Source organism: Homalodisca vitripennis, chromosome 4, assembly GCF_021130785.1.
Source record: "Homalodisca vitripennis isolate AUS2020 chromosome 4, UT_GWSS_2.1, whole genome shotgun sequence".
Classification (NCBI taxonomy): domain Eukaryota; kingdom Metazoa; phylum Arthropoda; class Insecta; order Hemiptera; family Cicadellidae; genus Homalodisca; species Homalodisca vitripennis.
In genome coordinates, this window is record NC_060210.1 from 136031890 (window position 1) to 136048713 (window position 16824).

General features: G+C 35.4%; 1 protein-coding gene across 1 annotated transcript in view; it reads right to left on the reverse strand.

The window, feature by feature from the left end:
- LOC124360243 (sodium-dependent transporter bedraggled) overlaps positions 1-16824 on the reverse strand; it is a 166805-nt gene that overhangs the window by 12675 nt on the left and 137306 nt on the right. Inside the window, exon 4 of the mRNA XM_046813685.1 lies at positions 393-532. Coding sequence (XP_046669641.1) covers positions 393-532 — 140 coding nt within the window. The remainder of the gene's footprint in view (positions 1-392; positions 533-16824) is intronic.

Consider the following 16824-nt stretch of genomic DNA (forward strand, 5'->3'; position numbering starts at 1 on the left):
AACAAATTATAAAAATATGGAATTCTTAAAGTCAGCTTGATTTTACACCTTACAGATGATAAGAGTTTGTTTACAGAATTATGTTGAAGAAAACTACTGATACATTTGTTTTGTAATTTAAACATACAATAGGTGTGTTAAACACAATAATCATAGGTGTGTTATGATTATTATTGTTTTTGTCTATTTTATTATATTTTTGCCAGCTTCGGAAAGTGGTGACTTATTTTATTTTCTATTTGGTTTTATTCTATTAGTCGTGGGTATGCTTTTGAATCAATTACCAGATGAGAGTGCCCAGTTAAGTCTGCTAAAGGCTCATGCATGGTATCTTATTTCCTAAGTTTTGAAAGCTTGACAAGAACTTGTCTATGGATGGATGCAAATCTCACCTCCGAACTGTACGCTGAGAACGGCGAACCTGCTGATGTTGAAGAGGCCTAAGGTACAACCGAGGGAGGCCAACACTGAGCTTAGACCGTGCGGCCACTGGCCTAGGGCGCTCTGGCAGGTGCGCGGCATCTCGTAGGCGCTGAACAAACAAATAAACTCCAATCAGATTTTGACAGTTGCAAATTATAACGATAAGGAATTGCAGCCACTGGCGCTCTGGCAGGTGCACGGCATCTCGTAGGTGCTGAACAAACAAAACAAACTCTAATCAGATCTTGACAGTTGCAAATGTATAAGGACGAGGAGCTGCAGAACACAATTAGATATGAATTCTCGCCTAAGTTTGTCTTTCCACACAATGTCGAAACGTTGTGATCACAATAAAATGTTGATGTATCAATTTATAGAGTACTTTCGTAGTCGGAGGCTTACTTAGAGAGACTCAACCACGAAACCTAGTAAAAAAACTTGTATTTATTTTCGTGATTTCCCTTCTCTTTATGAAGTTCACCCAACAAAAATACAAGAGTTCACTGGCTCTAGTAGGAGTCTATCAAGTTTGTTATTGAGTACTGATGTAATCTGTCAATATCGAGGTTAAGTAGTGAGTGCGTGGGCTGCCTCACTGTCCACGTGCCGTACCGTGTCTGAGTGCTGCTGCGCCTGCGCATTCCGGCATTTGTACGGGAAATAAATAACTGCAATTTATTGGATGATTATATTCAAATACCGTCGTTATATTTAAGTGGATTGCTGTAATTACTTAGCTAATACTATAGACCCGCACTACATGATAAATTCACTCAAAGCAGGGGTGTTAACAACTTACGACAAATTTGTTGCAATCTCTTAAAAAATGCGTGCGCCTTCTCGTTTATAATATAGTGTTATAATTTATTAAATTCGAAAGAAAAATATTACTTTCTTCACATTATTATTGAAGCTAGAATATATCACATGTGAAAACGTATAATGATGAATGTTCAACCCCTTCAATAGCCTCCTACCACCACAGAACTAACATGATAAGGAAGAAAATTCTTTCCCGGGGAAAATTTGTTTATCGATTTCGCGAAAATCCAAGTTATATTTTTTATGCAATGCAAATAAAGAATAGGAATAGTTGCGCTTTCTGGACAATAATTGTTCTATGTTGCCAGTGTGTTTGCCGTAGCGCAATTATTATACCCTGTCCGTGGCCCCTTAGGATTACTGACTCTACACCGACTCTAGCCTAGCACCATAGAGTAACGTGTTAATATTTATGTTAGTATATGCTAGCACTCTCACACGCGCACCCACAGCCTCCGTGTCTACCGTCAGTCATAGACTGTCTCTCCAATAAGCGTGATCATTTTTACCCATTCTTATTAAATTCAGTTAAAATACGATGTACTTATCAAAAGCACACGTAACCTTTAATGTAAGAGGCCGTTATTAAACTCATCATTATATGACTTCAACATGTTATATTTATGCTGTGTTTAGACTCATTTTCACACGTCAGGAGTCACAGTCACAGTTATCAAGACACAGTAGGCTATAGTTGTTAGGTAATAATTTATAAAACAAATAAAATAAAATGATAAGTAATATACTGTTTACAGACAGACGTTGCGTGAGAAGGGCTAATTTTAATCAAATGTAACGTTGATACATATATTCATATTTCTGTTTGGTTAACCAAGTGTTTACGTTTTGCACCTAAAGAAGGCAGCACATCTGGGTTTTCGAAACGCCGTGTTTTATGTTAGTCTGCAGTTCGGGTTGTGGGTCCATCAGCGCTGCCCCAACTTGTTTAGAGCTATAAACCACTAGAATTTTGTATAGAAAATAATTACGACGATTGGCAAACAATTTAATAATATAATAAAATAACCCATTGGTAAGAACGAAATTAAATATATATATATATATATATATATATATATATATATATATATATATATATATATAACGGGATCAGCAAATTTTCAAAGAGCGTATAATAACCACAACGCGATTATGAAGAGTAATAAATAATAAACAAGTAACTAATAATTTATTCATACTTACAAACTGTGTCGTGCCCAACCAGTTTTTGAAATAAGCACAATTAAAAATAGATAAAAAGATAAATAAGGAAATATCAGTAATAACAACTGCTAATAGACAAGTTTGGTTCATTTGGAAGATATAAAAGTGTAATTTTGAATTGAATAGTAATAATACAAATTTCGTAAGCGTTTTAAAGTTTATATTACTAAAGTTTATATTAAAAGAAAAAAGGGATATTCATCTTTGGTAGCCTATAACTTCAGAAGAATAACACTAAATAGCAGAGTCGAGCAATGCAATTACAGATGGAGGAATCGCAGAAGTTGACATTGAGTTATATTTCAGCAGCTGCGATTCTACACAAACACGCCGCCAGCGTTTGTTACATTGCGAAAACAACTTCTCTTTCAGTAAATAGCTTGGAACCGCAATACTGACTATTATTCTATTACTGCAGAGTGATTGTTTATCATCTTGGGTAAATACCGAATTATGCATGTAAGACAGTTACAGTTGCTGGGATACAGATGTGCCTTGAGGAGGAGTTTTCATGCGAGGTTTAAGTCATTTCATGTGTTTGATACCAGATGTTCCTGTCATTGACCTCTAATAGGCAGTCTCGAGCTGAGGGACTATTTGCACAGAATAAGCACACAATGTAGGTTTTATTCTAGAACCTAATAAAGGGATGTTTCTAAAAAAGAAATCGGTCGTCAGCCGCGTTAGTTTGTTGAAATAGGACGTTACCGAAATGGTTAAGAAAAGTAACGATAATATTTTTCCCAAGTTATATTTCTCATAGGTTGATACACTTAAAACCGACCGTCAAACGCGTAAATTACAGTTATATCAGCGTCAGACAACTAAATAAAGGGACAAAAACTCGCATCTTTTAGATTTGTATATGGTTTGCTAACGCTGATTTAACGTTTATTTATGATTCTAACGGTCGAGTTACTGTATAGTGTCAAGCTAAGAAAAGAACGACCTGAAAAACATACAATTTCATAACATTAGAACAATATAATGCTATTTACCTACCTAGTCCACAATTCCAAAATTCGTTTTTGTAGATTTGTTACTGCGTGTTCCGTGATTGAAATCCCATTGTCAGGTATATAAAAACGCGGAAGTCAACAACACGTAAAGTAACACATAATTTAATAAATTTAGACATATACACGATAAATAATTTACGGTACACAGACATCATAGTTCTACAGCAAACGCATAACCACGGACCCAAATAGGCCGGTTATCAGTGCACACACTGAGGTTATAGGTACAGTATGTCAACTACATAAATGACAACGAAGCTTTGTTATGGAAAGCTGACGAAGGCCACACAACCGGTATATTTTCTGAAGAGATTGCTCCGAAAAAGTTAACGAATTTGTAAATAATAACGATAGTGGCACCTCCAGAAAGACCTCGCCAATATTTATCGGAAGAAAATAAAACACCTTATCTATAAAAGTAAATTATTATTTACAGAAGATGACATAAAATACCTGCGTGTAATAAACTCAAGGGTCTAAAGTTTACATATGCTACATAAGGTATATAAAGAAAACATACCTATCAGGACACTTGTAGATTATACCACTGCTACAACTTATAAATTTACTAAAAGGCTAAGAAACCTTTTGAAAGAACGTATAGTAATAGATAAAAATAGTTTTAGCTTTAAGAAATCATATGATATAATCGAAAAAAAGAGTTAAAAATATTAAATCACCAGATTTTAGTATCTTTTGATGTACTACATTTTAAAACAAATATACTCGTATCTGAAACTTCCGATATTGTTAAAAAAAGCTGAAGTATTTCCACAATATGTCCTCAGAGATGTACACGAGATGATGTTCTTATTACAAGAAATATTTGAAGCAACGTTAATTTAAATTTGATGGAAGATTTTACAACCAAACAGGTGGATTAGTCATTGGCTCTCTCCACTATGGGGGATTCTAGCCGACATATATTTAAATCATATTGAAAACGAATTTAACATTTCAGACAAAAGTAAATTTAGGAAATAATACTATTCTATCTAAGATATGTTGATAACACGATCTTACGACACCGCTCCAACCCACGAGGAATAAAAAAACATCGTTTTCCCAACATGTTTTTGGAAATAACATCTTGAAAGATATTGATGATAGTCTGGAGGTTTTAGAAGTACGCAACAAGGGTTCAAAACTTGACACCCAGAATACATCTCTACAAAACTCTACAATCTACAAAACTTTCAAAACGAAAAACCAAATTGTGCTATACTAAACGAAAAGCTGCAATCCAGTTCTATTATATTTTCAAAATAGGATCATCGGCCAGAAAATTACTTTATTAACTACTGATATAGCTCTAGTAGAGAACGAACCAGGTAGTAAGGGGAGAGAGACAACTTCAGCCCTCAGTGTCTGCGCTGCCGACCGGCCGGGTTGATTTATTACGTACTATTTGTATGAGTTTATAACTTCCGTTTCATTAAAACTTGACGATGGGACTTTTGTTCCGAAACTACGTAACAATTATAGAAAAACGAATTTTTGAACTGTTGACAAAGTAAATTACCATATATTTGTCTATAATTGCAGCTTGGTGGCTACTACAAACACTGACTCATACTTTTAACCCTTTTGATACCTTTCCATTACAACCTCTACCAAAACCATAAAGAGCTCCCGGCTCCTGGACAAAGAGTTTCACACCAATTCGCCCGCATTAGCCAAGTGGTCAGATTTTCAGCCTATCATCCGATGGATTAAGGTGGAATCTAAATTTTGGATTTCCACATGATAACAAATAATTACTACATCAAAACATTGTATCTCAAGCCACCACAATAAACCCTACATTTGTCACAACTAATAGGCGAATACTCACTCTTCAAAGGACGAGTCCACCCGCACACAGACACTACTGAGAGTAAATGCCAACAGTGTGGTATCTAATCTTCCGCAAACAATATATAAGCCACGTCAACCACTCGAACACTTTAATCGGTCATGATCTTAGAAAATGACATCTATTCACTTAAATCAAACTTAATGCAGGGTGATACGGTGGAGGGCTCTCACAGATTACACGTTGTCTGTCATTAACAGCTATTTGGACGTGGGATCGATAACGGGTTTATCTTTGCATATGCTATCTGACACGGCAAGGACTGTTAGGAACCGCCGCGCGTGTGTCTTGTATCTACTCCAACGATATCTGACCTATTTGAAACTTGGGATTAAGATATAGAGGCGTTACTGCCACCGTATACACGAAAATAGCAATAACTGTTGAAATAGCACACTGATATTATGAATGAAATCAAAACAGCCAACAATCAAGTGTTTGGCATTTCTCCAAAATTCAGTAAAAAATGATGAACTTTTACCGATAATTATTAATCTAGATGCACGTTTTCTTGACAAAAAAGGTAGACACAGGGAGCTTCGTTCACACACCTTCTTGAATGATAGCAGAATAGATCATAGATCCGTAGTAAGTATAATGGTTCATCCCTATCTCTTAATTTGTAAAATAATAAATTTCAAAGTTCATTGGTATTACATGTCTCTTCAAAGTATGAGCCCAAACTGGAATATTTTAAAACCGAAAGAACGTTTGTTTGTGTTAGATAAAAATATTTAAAGCGAAAAACAAAACTATTTTATTGTTAAAAGTTTTAAATTGCATTTTTGTTCCTAGGACTTCAGAGGGTTTACGCTCTCTGTTACCGGTAATTTCAATTCCAAACAGTATTGTTTCCATTACCTTAAATTGAAAATGGTTAATATATTTTATTTGAACAATGACAAACTATTTTATTTGAGATGTCTCCGATAAAACCGAGACATCTAGTTGTCAACTTAAAACTAAAAGTGCCAACATGTCAAGTAATTTTGCAATACTTTTTATTCCACAAGTACCAAAATACAAACTACAGCCTAAATTTGAAAACTGGTGCCATCATATAAAGTAGCTTTAGCTTGTATAATGCACCCTGGGTCTGTGTGATATGATATATGTGTATATTTGTTCATCTACAGTAGCTGATGTTAAGTTCGTACTTGCAGGTCCCTTGGATATGCGTGATGCCACTTACTAGTACATATTGTACCATCAAGTATGTCAAAGGAGACAAAAAAAACTTTATGGCAATAAAGAATTATATAACGCTGTTTTCCAAATTCATATTCAGGTTTCTACGTTTCATTTCAATTATTATAAAATAACAAAAACAAGATAATTGCATTAGATGTGAAGAGTTTTATTGTAAGTTGGTATTTGGTTGCCGGCGCTAGTTGGCGATAGACAACACAGCACATTGGTGGCTTTATTTTTGTCTGAAACCAAATCAAACTAAGGCAGTTGACAAAGCCTGTGTACAAAGTGTCGAGAGCGAAAGAGGTTTTGTTGGCTCCTTCTGCGCTGCAGCAGCGTGTGTCATTTTGGCTAAACGTAGAAGACCGCGAGGTACAGGGTTAGACTTGCATTACAGGAAAATACAAGATACATTGGTAGTGAACTCTCAAGTGATTTAGCCATAGACGATACAGATCCTTTGACGGGAAAATTGAGATGCGATGGTAATACAATAAAACTCTCACAATATCTAAAACAATTTTGAAAGTTTAATTAATGGTATTGAACAAGAAAGGCACGTGGTGTCGATTGGTGGGCCGGAAAGCGGGGTTGCAGTTTCACTGTGCATTGCAACTCGCATTGTCAACCGAAGTTCACCTTTGATCTTTACCAACTTCCATCGGAAACCACATTTTTAGTTACGAACTCGTAAAATCGGCCTGCAAACACCAGAAGTAGCAGTGGTTTTGAAGCGTTCTTTCAAAAGTTGCCTATAAAAATCAACAATTAAGGTTTGCAACTCTGGTGAAGGTTTAGTGTAGCGGTCATGTAGATCCTACCCACGAATCACAGCTGTACAATTTACAAGCTTGATAACAAACACAGCCACGACGGAACATTACGCTTTTATAAACACAATAACATACTAACAATTCGAATAGATAAGAATTGTTATAAAGTGTGTGTTTCACTTTATTATATTAAGGCGCGATCGAAGTGACCGTGACTTTAATGATTGCTCTGCTTGAATAAATTGACTTTGTTAATTACTTGGGTTAATATAAGTGGGCTCCAAGGTCACAACCATTATTGACTATCAGACCTAATGAACTATAGTAGTGTACAAATAAAATTGGAACATAACTTAAAACAATTACAGGTACACTATTTAAATTTTATGCTTATCCTATTTACCCCCTTCACTGCTATGTCCAATCGCAATCTTCTGTATGCTATTTACTATTTATCATGCATCTATTACCGGATGTGGAAGTGACAGGTAACTAATTCTATCAAAACTATATTAATGCGCCATCTGTTATGAAAATTAGCTGGCACGAGCCACATGTCAGTGTCATTAATAATTTAAATTGCTAATCGAAAAGTAGCTGAATTAATTATGGTCACTCGGCTTTTTTGTCCTACCAAATAACATTGACGAAAGTCGCTTAAAGTTGTTTAATCCTAATAACAACAGAGGAACATATTTAAAATAAACTTATAATAAGTCGGTCATCCTTTTAGACTTGGCATAATATGAAGAGTGGGAGCAATCCGAATAAAAATTTTAAAGTACGTATTTTTCAATCTGATTTACTGAGTACCATGTCAATTACACGGAGTTGTGGGCATCCGATAAAAGGCAGCCGCTTTTTTTAGTTGAGATTACCTTACGCCCCGTTATAAAGATGATGCGTAAATAGTAGGTTCAATCATGTTTATATTTTTAACAGATTACGAGATAAGTATCCACTACTCTAAATACAAGCATTAAGACGTTTTTCTTAAAACGTACTATTGCTGGAGTTGCAAGACATTTTCTACTCAAACAATCTTAATTTTCTCGTTGGTTTATTTAATAAAAACATGTATTATAATACATGCATGCAACGTTGAATAAAAGGCATATATAATCCCTCTGGACGCCAGAGGATGATTTAAAAATTCAATTAACTCAAACAAGCTTTATGATGCTCCTTCTAACTCGATCGTTGCCTGAGCTTTAAAGGTTCAAAGAAAGAAAGGCTACGAAAGAAATGTCGGTCTATTATGTTTTTAAAGAATAAGCGTAAATTGTTTAAGGTAAATCATGTTTATGTTTTTAAGACATAATAAGTACTCATTACTTTAAATAAGGTTATACGTATTGAAAAAAGGTATACAGTTACAGGACATCTTCTACTTAAACAATGTCAATTTCCTCGTATTTCGGAAGGAGAGTTTAGAGAGTTTTTTTAATAGATTAATAACTGTTGTATATTAAATATATAACCTAGTTAGATTTATAAAATCGTGTACACATGTGCGTAATGTGATTAAAAAGCATATCCTTGTAGTCACCAGAGAACGATGTAACAATTAGTTAATGTGATGCTCCTCCTCACTTGATCGTTACTGAGCCTTAAAGGTTTAAGGCTACATAGATATTTTAGCGTAGTTAAAACATTCGCCACCACGAGCCCCAATGCCGTCCGTTTATTTTCGTCATAGCATTTTTCATCCGGTGTGATAATACCGTTAAACAACGTAATATGACGAGGCTGCCAGAGGGCCTTGTGGTGCCCTGGCCCTGAGGAGACCCCGTATCTCTGACCCAGTCCGCCCAAGCTCAAGATGACACCTTGTAGCGCGGTATACCGTGACCGCTCATCTCATGATTACAGGGAACACTTCCTTCGCCTTCGCAACAACGGTAAATGGTATAGGAAACCAAGTCGTGATCGCACAAGCCATATTTCTTTGTCGTGTCTGATGTACAATGACAGGCTGTCGTCGTCTTCAAGCTTAGGCAGATGCTACTAGTAGATGTTACAATAGCTTATACAGCAGAAGCAGGTATGATACATGTAAATATACCATTAACGATGTAACAATTAGGCCAGGCAGATGCTACTAGTAGATGTTACAATAGCTTATACAGCAGAAGCAGGTATGATACATGTAAATATACCATTAACGATGTAACAATTAGGCCAGGCAGATGCTACTAGTAGATGTTACAATAGCTTATACAGCAGAAGCAGGTATGATACATGTAAATATACCATTAACGATGTAACAATTAGGCCAGGCAGATGCTACTAGTAGATGTTACAATAGCTTATACAGCAGAAGCAGGTATGATACATGTAAATATACCATTAACGATGTAACAATTAGGCCAGGCAGATGCTACTAGTAGATGTTACAATAGCTTATACAGCAGAAGCAGGTATGATACATGTAAATATACCATTAACGATGTAACAATTAGGCCAGGCAGATGCTACTAGTAGATGTTACAATAGCTTATACAGCAGAAGCAGGTATGATACATGTAAATATACCATCGCACTGGTGAACGTATTGTAATCCAATCTTGCATTGTTTTTCTACATTTATTTCTTAACGGATGTATCGTTCATATTTTTATGGAGGCATTGTAATAAAAAGGAGGCTCCATAAGTACCTGTTCGTTACTGCTCTCTTTAATCGTATTGTAGTCCTCATATGTTGATATACTGATGGTATGACTGGTTAATTTGGTTTTCCTAGAAATAGTTGATGTTTTGTTACGTTCTAAAGAACCATACTAAATCGATTAACACCTCCCCGACCTACAGTGTTCATGGGCTGTTTCATAGAGCTGGTATGTAATTTTAAAAGTATTTACATATAGATGGAACAGAATATCTATATTAACAACCATTACCAAGGTACGAGGAAGATCCTGAAAGTTTTCAAAATCAATTTTCTTTTAAGCATATGGAGTCATATTTCACGTGCGTAGCTTACTTTAATATTGCTAACATATTAATAGTGCGCACATGTAAGTTGTTTGAATTCTTTGGCAAATACGGATTTTGAGTAAAGCGATGCAGCTGACTGACTAATTTCATATTTATCGAGTTAGAGTTTGTTGGACATCAGAGTAAAGGTAGTTACGCGTCCTGTGTTAATTTCATTAAATAGCTCTTTAGTACAACGCGAACAACACAAATACTCATACTGTGCAAAACAAAATGATTGTTAATTGCAAAACCTAAATCGCAACTAAATACGGTACGGAAAATAGTTCACTCAAATATTAAAACCGTGCTAAAATTAACCTCAATGTTGTTATACCTAATCTGGTTAAGAAATATAACTGATAAACGATGGTTTTAGCGGTTTTATGAGCCATGCAAACAATTAGATTAACAGTATTATTTTGTCACCGTAATAAAGGAAGGAATTACACAATTTTATACTTCAAAATACGACGTGGCGTAAGGTATTATTTAATTATTGCAAAATGGTAACGGGTGCGGGGCGGCGCGTCGAATCGATTGCAGTCAGCTGACAAGAGCAAACAGCTGTTGTGTCCTCAGGTACAGCTGCCGACACTGCAGGAGGCACGACTCTGGCCGTCAAGTGTTTACAGCAGCTTGTGAGACACAATACTGAGAACGCTTATAATGATGCTGATTATTATATTAATACTTTCACAGAGCTGTACTGCTTTGAGGACAAACATGGGCGTGGGGGAGGATGTGTTATTGGCCTACGTGTCAAATACGACAGCAGTTAATTGTTTATTTAAAAAGAAAACATAATTGAGTTTGAATTCGATTAAATATAACACATTACAGAGTTTATAGACTGTGTAGTGGAGATGGAAAGACAACAACAGCAGAACATAATTTGTCACCTTTAAATTCAAGGAGTTTTCACTTGACTGTTTTTAACTGAAAATAAAAAAAAACGCAATGAAATACGAAAGTCCTGACAGAACGTAAAGAAGCTAAAATGTTCAATCTTGTAAGAAATCCATTCAATCCAATGAAGTAAGTTCATAACATACGTTGGTAACATACTAAACATATATGAATAATAACTTCCAAATCAGTTTATCTATTCTTCGTTGCCATCAAGGTTACCAATAAGGTAAATGTTAACAGACATTTAGACTCCAAAATAAATTCTCCCTAGTAGCAAGGAGGACTTTTACTCCAAATTTTATATCTCTAGGATATTTGTAAGAGTTATAGCAGAGAGGACAGAAATACAGGCAACGAACTTCCTTCAAGAAAGACCTGTTCACTCTGCAATAAAAAGAGAGAAAAACTGAGTTACATCCAGGATCGTCTCAGTTAAATTCAATAATTTAAAAAGCAGAACTCCAAGACAACAGTATTCCAAATTATTTCTTTCATTGTTAACAACATCGAACATCTCAGAATAATTGTCTTAGATTGAGATGAACTTTATACATAGATAAACGTTACTTTTTGTACAATCCTCTTTTCAGTAAATCCGAGGTCATTTACTCACTAAGCGAGATGACCTGAAAAACAATGAATTATAGTTTAATCTAGAATCATGGGTGATTTTGAGCATAAACCTGATAGTTGTGGTTGGCAAGTGGTGGTGGGCGAGGGGGAGTTAACCCGACCTCCAACTAAATAGAGCCAAATGTCAACCCGGCTGAATTACATTACTCAAACTACACTAACAAAGTCCAGAGGTAACTGTTTTAAGTGAGGGTCAACATGACACTCTGATACTAAGACGCTCAACTGCCACCATTGCTCAGGTCTATGCGGTATCCAGCCGCAATATTAGGAGGGTATCGACGGCTACTGGGGCTGAGGCTGGTCGAGTGGCCGCCAGTTCTGTCAGTGGGTTACCAGGTCAGTTGCATAATCTCCTGGTTCAGTAACGGGCCACGGTCCGAGCCCAGGCCTTCGCCTTCGTGTCGAACACCAGCATCTGTGCTGAGATACTCGGGAGATTACAAGCAACCCCAGTCTTTTGCCTTCGAACAAGAGCATCTCTACTGAGATACTCTGGAGATCACGAGCAACCCCAACCCTTCGACTTCGTTTCGGATATCAACATTTGTGCAGCGATACTCAGGGGATTACAAGCAACCCAAGTCCTTTACCTTCGTGTCGGGCACCAAAATCTGTGCTGAGACGTTCTGGAGATTACAAGCAACCCCAGTCCTTTACCTTCGTGTCAAAAACAATAGCATCTGTGCTGAGGCTCTCTCTCTGGAGATTACAAGAAATCTCAGCCCTTCGCCTTCGTGTCGGGTACCAGTATCTGTGCTGAGACATTCTGAAGATAACAAAAAGAAACCCCGAGTAGTTATGTTACAATTACACGTTATCAGTTATCTCGATGTGTTTCCTCCTCCTGAACAGTTGCAACAATAACCGCAGTTGTCGTAACCGAACAAGTGAGCCGTATAATTGGCGGAGGGAGGAAGTTATCAGGACCCATTCTCGGCTGTGGCTGTGAGAATGAGACTAGGTCACCACTCGGCTTACTCACAGATGAGGTTTTCTCAGTATTTTCTTATTTCGCTTTATCCTACGAATTAATGCTACTTTACTATAAACCCTGCATGTTTATGGTAATTGGAATCTCTAACTTGGACAGAAACAAATATAACTTAGAGAACCTAATACCTAGAAAGACATCTAGTTAGTAGCGTGTCCTGAAACCTATTTAGATTATTTAAGGCAGTTTTAGGTCCAGATTAAGCAGCTGAGTTTAAAATTTAAAATTAACTACCCATTTAATAATGCGTGTATATTTATCATTTGTTTTTCCTGCCATCGAAGCAACAGCGATACAGAGCGCGGTGGAGGGAACGTGTTGGAGAAATTATGATTTTGACAAATTTCTTCTCAACCTACTGTGTATTAATTTTGAAAAGGAAACCAAAATCACAAGTCCTAAATTGGAAGTCAGATTACAGTACCCAGGTTAAAAAATAACTTTTCTACTTAAAGTTTAAGGCGAAACAAAAGTTATTCCGAAGGTTGATACCCCAACCATCATTGAATGGATACTACAACGTTTATTACAACAGAATCTATATGATACAAATATTCGATATCCGACGAATGTAGATGAAATTTGAAGGCAACATAAGAAACTACTAAAATTCCTAATACACTCACACAGAATTGAATGTAGCTGCTCGTTTTACGTATTTTGGAACCATATTATTTGGAAAATATCAATAGTAAATTGCAATCACTACAAGAGCTTTTGGAACTGATTGGTGAAACCATGTTGAATTCCAAATGGTTCTGTAGTATTTTAATCATACTTTGAGCTTGAAGGCAAATCAACTTCATTATCCACCAGTGCAAGATGATGAACAAATAGTAAAATTTAATGCCTATCAGTTATCTTCGAAATTTTTATCTTAGCTCAGTTGTTTGACCTCGCATTTTGATAGCTGATGAACGGGGACTAGTCGTGAATTGACATGTATCAATTCCTAGTACAATTCACACCATGTTTCATATTACCAAGAGGAAGTATATAACTTTGCACGACCTCCATTGTAACTTCTTGTAGTACAGACAATTTACACTTACAGTCAGCTCAATCATCGATGTTACGTAATGGCCGTATTTAAATATTACATCACCTCCACGCACTAACTGTATGGAAACAATTTATCACCGAGTATATTTCAAGCCAACTGCACGTCACACTCGAGTGCCAAACCTAGAATTCTGAAGTGCGTCTCGGACTCGAGATAGCTATTATTAGCGAATCAGTTACGAGATTAGATCAATCAGCGGGGATGCACGTGTACTTCCCTATCTCAGTGCAGGCGTGTCCATTAGCACTTCTGGTGTGTGTGATGTCTGCTGAGTGGCTTAATTAACACTTATAAATTATTGTGTGTTTTAAACACAACTGACTCATAACCGGTAATGAAACCACTAACTTAAATGATAAAAAACACGTCCATGTGTATCTCATCGGTTTTATAAACACTGATTGATGTAGAATATCTAATTTCAAGATGAATGTGCGTGGTTACAACATGAAGAGTCCCAGATACTTGAATTACACCTCGCGAGACAGACCATTAGAATTCGATAAAAACTTGAATGTAAGCATGAATCAAGTTGTAAATCTATGTAATGTTGTAAAGAAACACCGATACTAAAAATTGTATTTGTTTGTTCATGACTTAGTCCGCTACAGACTTTCGTTACGGTATGTCGGGCCTTTAGATAGTCTGCTGTGTCGGCTATTTATTTAGCACATTGGCTTTGTGTGTACATTTGAATCTACCATTTTGCCAATCAAAAGATGGCAAAAGTAAATTTAAGAACGGCAATAAAATATCCTGAACAATATTTGTAATCCTTAAGTAAGACAACCATAATAATCACTGCGCAATAAAATTACGATAAAACTCTCTAGAATTGATTATCACCAATAAAATAGTATACATCGTCAGTAAAAGAGCAACAGCAATGATAGAGAAAATAATAACAATAAAAACAAAAGATAAAGCGATCCAAAAAAGTTTACTCAAAGTAGAGTTATAAATACTCCCGAACGAAAGAACAAATCTTACAGTACCCAATTAAAAGTATTGGTCATTGAAATGGCACTCAATTTCCAGAGTTGTTGAAAGCTGACAGTTCACCCACAGCTAGCCGTTTACAAACAATATCAGTTTCATTACGGAAGAATTAAAATAGTTCCTAGTTTTAAGAGAACGTAGTTTTAATATTTTAAGAAAAGATACATATTAAAAATTTTTTTTGAACATTGAATTATGGCTCTAAAATCAATTAAAAATTGATAAAAAAAGAAAATGCTATATTATCCCTGGTTTAAACAACCGTTTTTAAAAACTTGCATTCACCACTCTTGCGAAAAAAGGACTTAATCATTAAGATTGATTTAATTTTAAATTTGGAAAAATATTATTTTTGCATAACTGTAACTTAATTTCATAATGAACCTACGAATATACTTCTTTTAACAAAAAACATTCGTTGATGACAAAATATTTCCGGGTATTATCTCTTAATTTAAAAATCCCCGATTCGGGTTCTCCATCTTAATACTCTGATATATTCTGCAAGGAAACTCCAGATAATGTCACTTAAGAATTAAGCTTGATAAATAAAGAAAGTTTACCGACCTTGAAGCTATTTTCCTCGAGCTGAATATAGACACACGTGATTAAAACATCTAGTTTATCATAAACTCCATAAATGACACATGTTGAATTATTAACTGACAAGGTTGTTATTTTATGAGAAATGAAAAAGTCCATATACAAGGACAAATTCAATGTAAAATTTGAATTTACGATCTGCGTAAATTACTTGACTATTGCATATTGTACAGTTGATTCATAATAGACGGTGTTATGACCATAAAGTAGCTCTTAAGGTATATCTTCAAAGTGAGACATCCTCCCACAATTCCACAAACAAACATATGGGCGTAAAAGAGCCCGAAGTTTAACACTTTTCTTACGGAATAAAGGTTATTTCACTATAGACGGCTCTTAAGAGATGTTACTTCATAACGATGTTTAATTTTTATTTTCCCGTCCGTCCAATGTTTAAGTTTTAACCGAAGGTGCAGTATCATTTCTAGGACATCCAAATAATTACAAAGAACCGGTTTACACCCACAAAGAGAAAGTTATATTAAGCTCTTAACTATAGACTTTAATTGGTCTTGAGATCTATTTCTATGAAGATAACCATTTTAGAAACTCGTTATTATTAGAGCGTTTCCATATAGTAATCCTGTAAGATAAGTGGTGACTTGAGTTGACTGTAAATATTTGTTTTGATGAACTGTTTGTTTACTTTCTTACTATCTCAGTTATTATATAATGGACGACAAAGTTCTCTTTCTTAATGGCGGTATTAGTAGTGAAACTTGCATTACGTTGTTGTATATAAAATATTGGGAAAATTAAGGATTATTTTTACAATATTTACTTAGAATTTTCAAAGCGTAGATGACAGCGGAAATCTTTAAAGTGATCTTAAAGTAGGAGTTGATCTTTATACATGCGCAAAACCACTAAATTAGTTTATTATAGTTCCATTATCCAAGAGTAAAAATTTAAATTTATGGATTTTCCACTTAAAGAAGAGTTAGTCATATTATTTGTAAAGTAAATCAGATTTAAATAAGTTGGGACAAAATTATTACTATGAATATATTTTTAATTATTCTCTTTGAAAAATAAATATCTCCTGGAATCCATAGCAACTGCATAGGAAGTGGGTTATTCACTTCACTACAGTTTTTTGCTAAATCGCGCGTATATCGAGCTTGCGCGTTAGGGGCACTCCTGAATGGCACAGAATTCAAAAATTAGAAATAATAACGTATTTAAGTTTACCAAATTTGTGGATATGATCCAAAAGTAATTATTAAACAGTTTTTTTCGTCAACTTATGAACCGGTTGTACTGGTGAGTTTCTTTATAGCAGCCCATAAGAACAATGTTAAATCTCAAATCGCTCTCATTGTTAGTTGTAAGGTTAT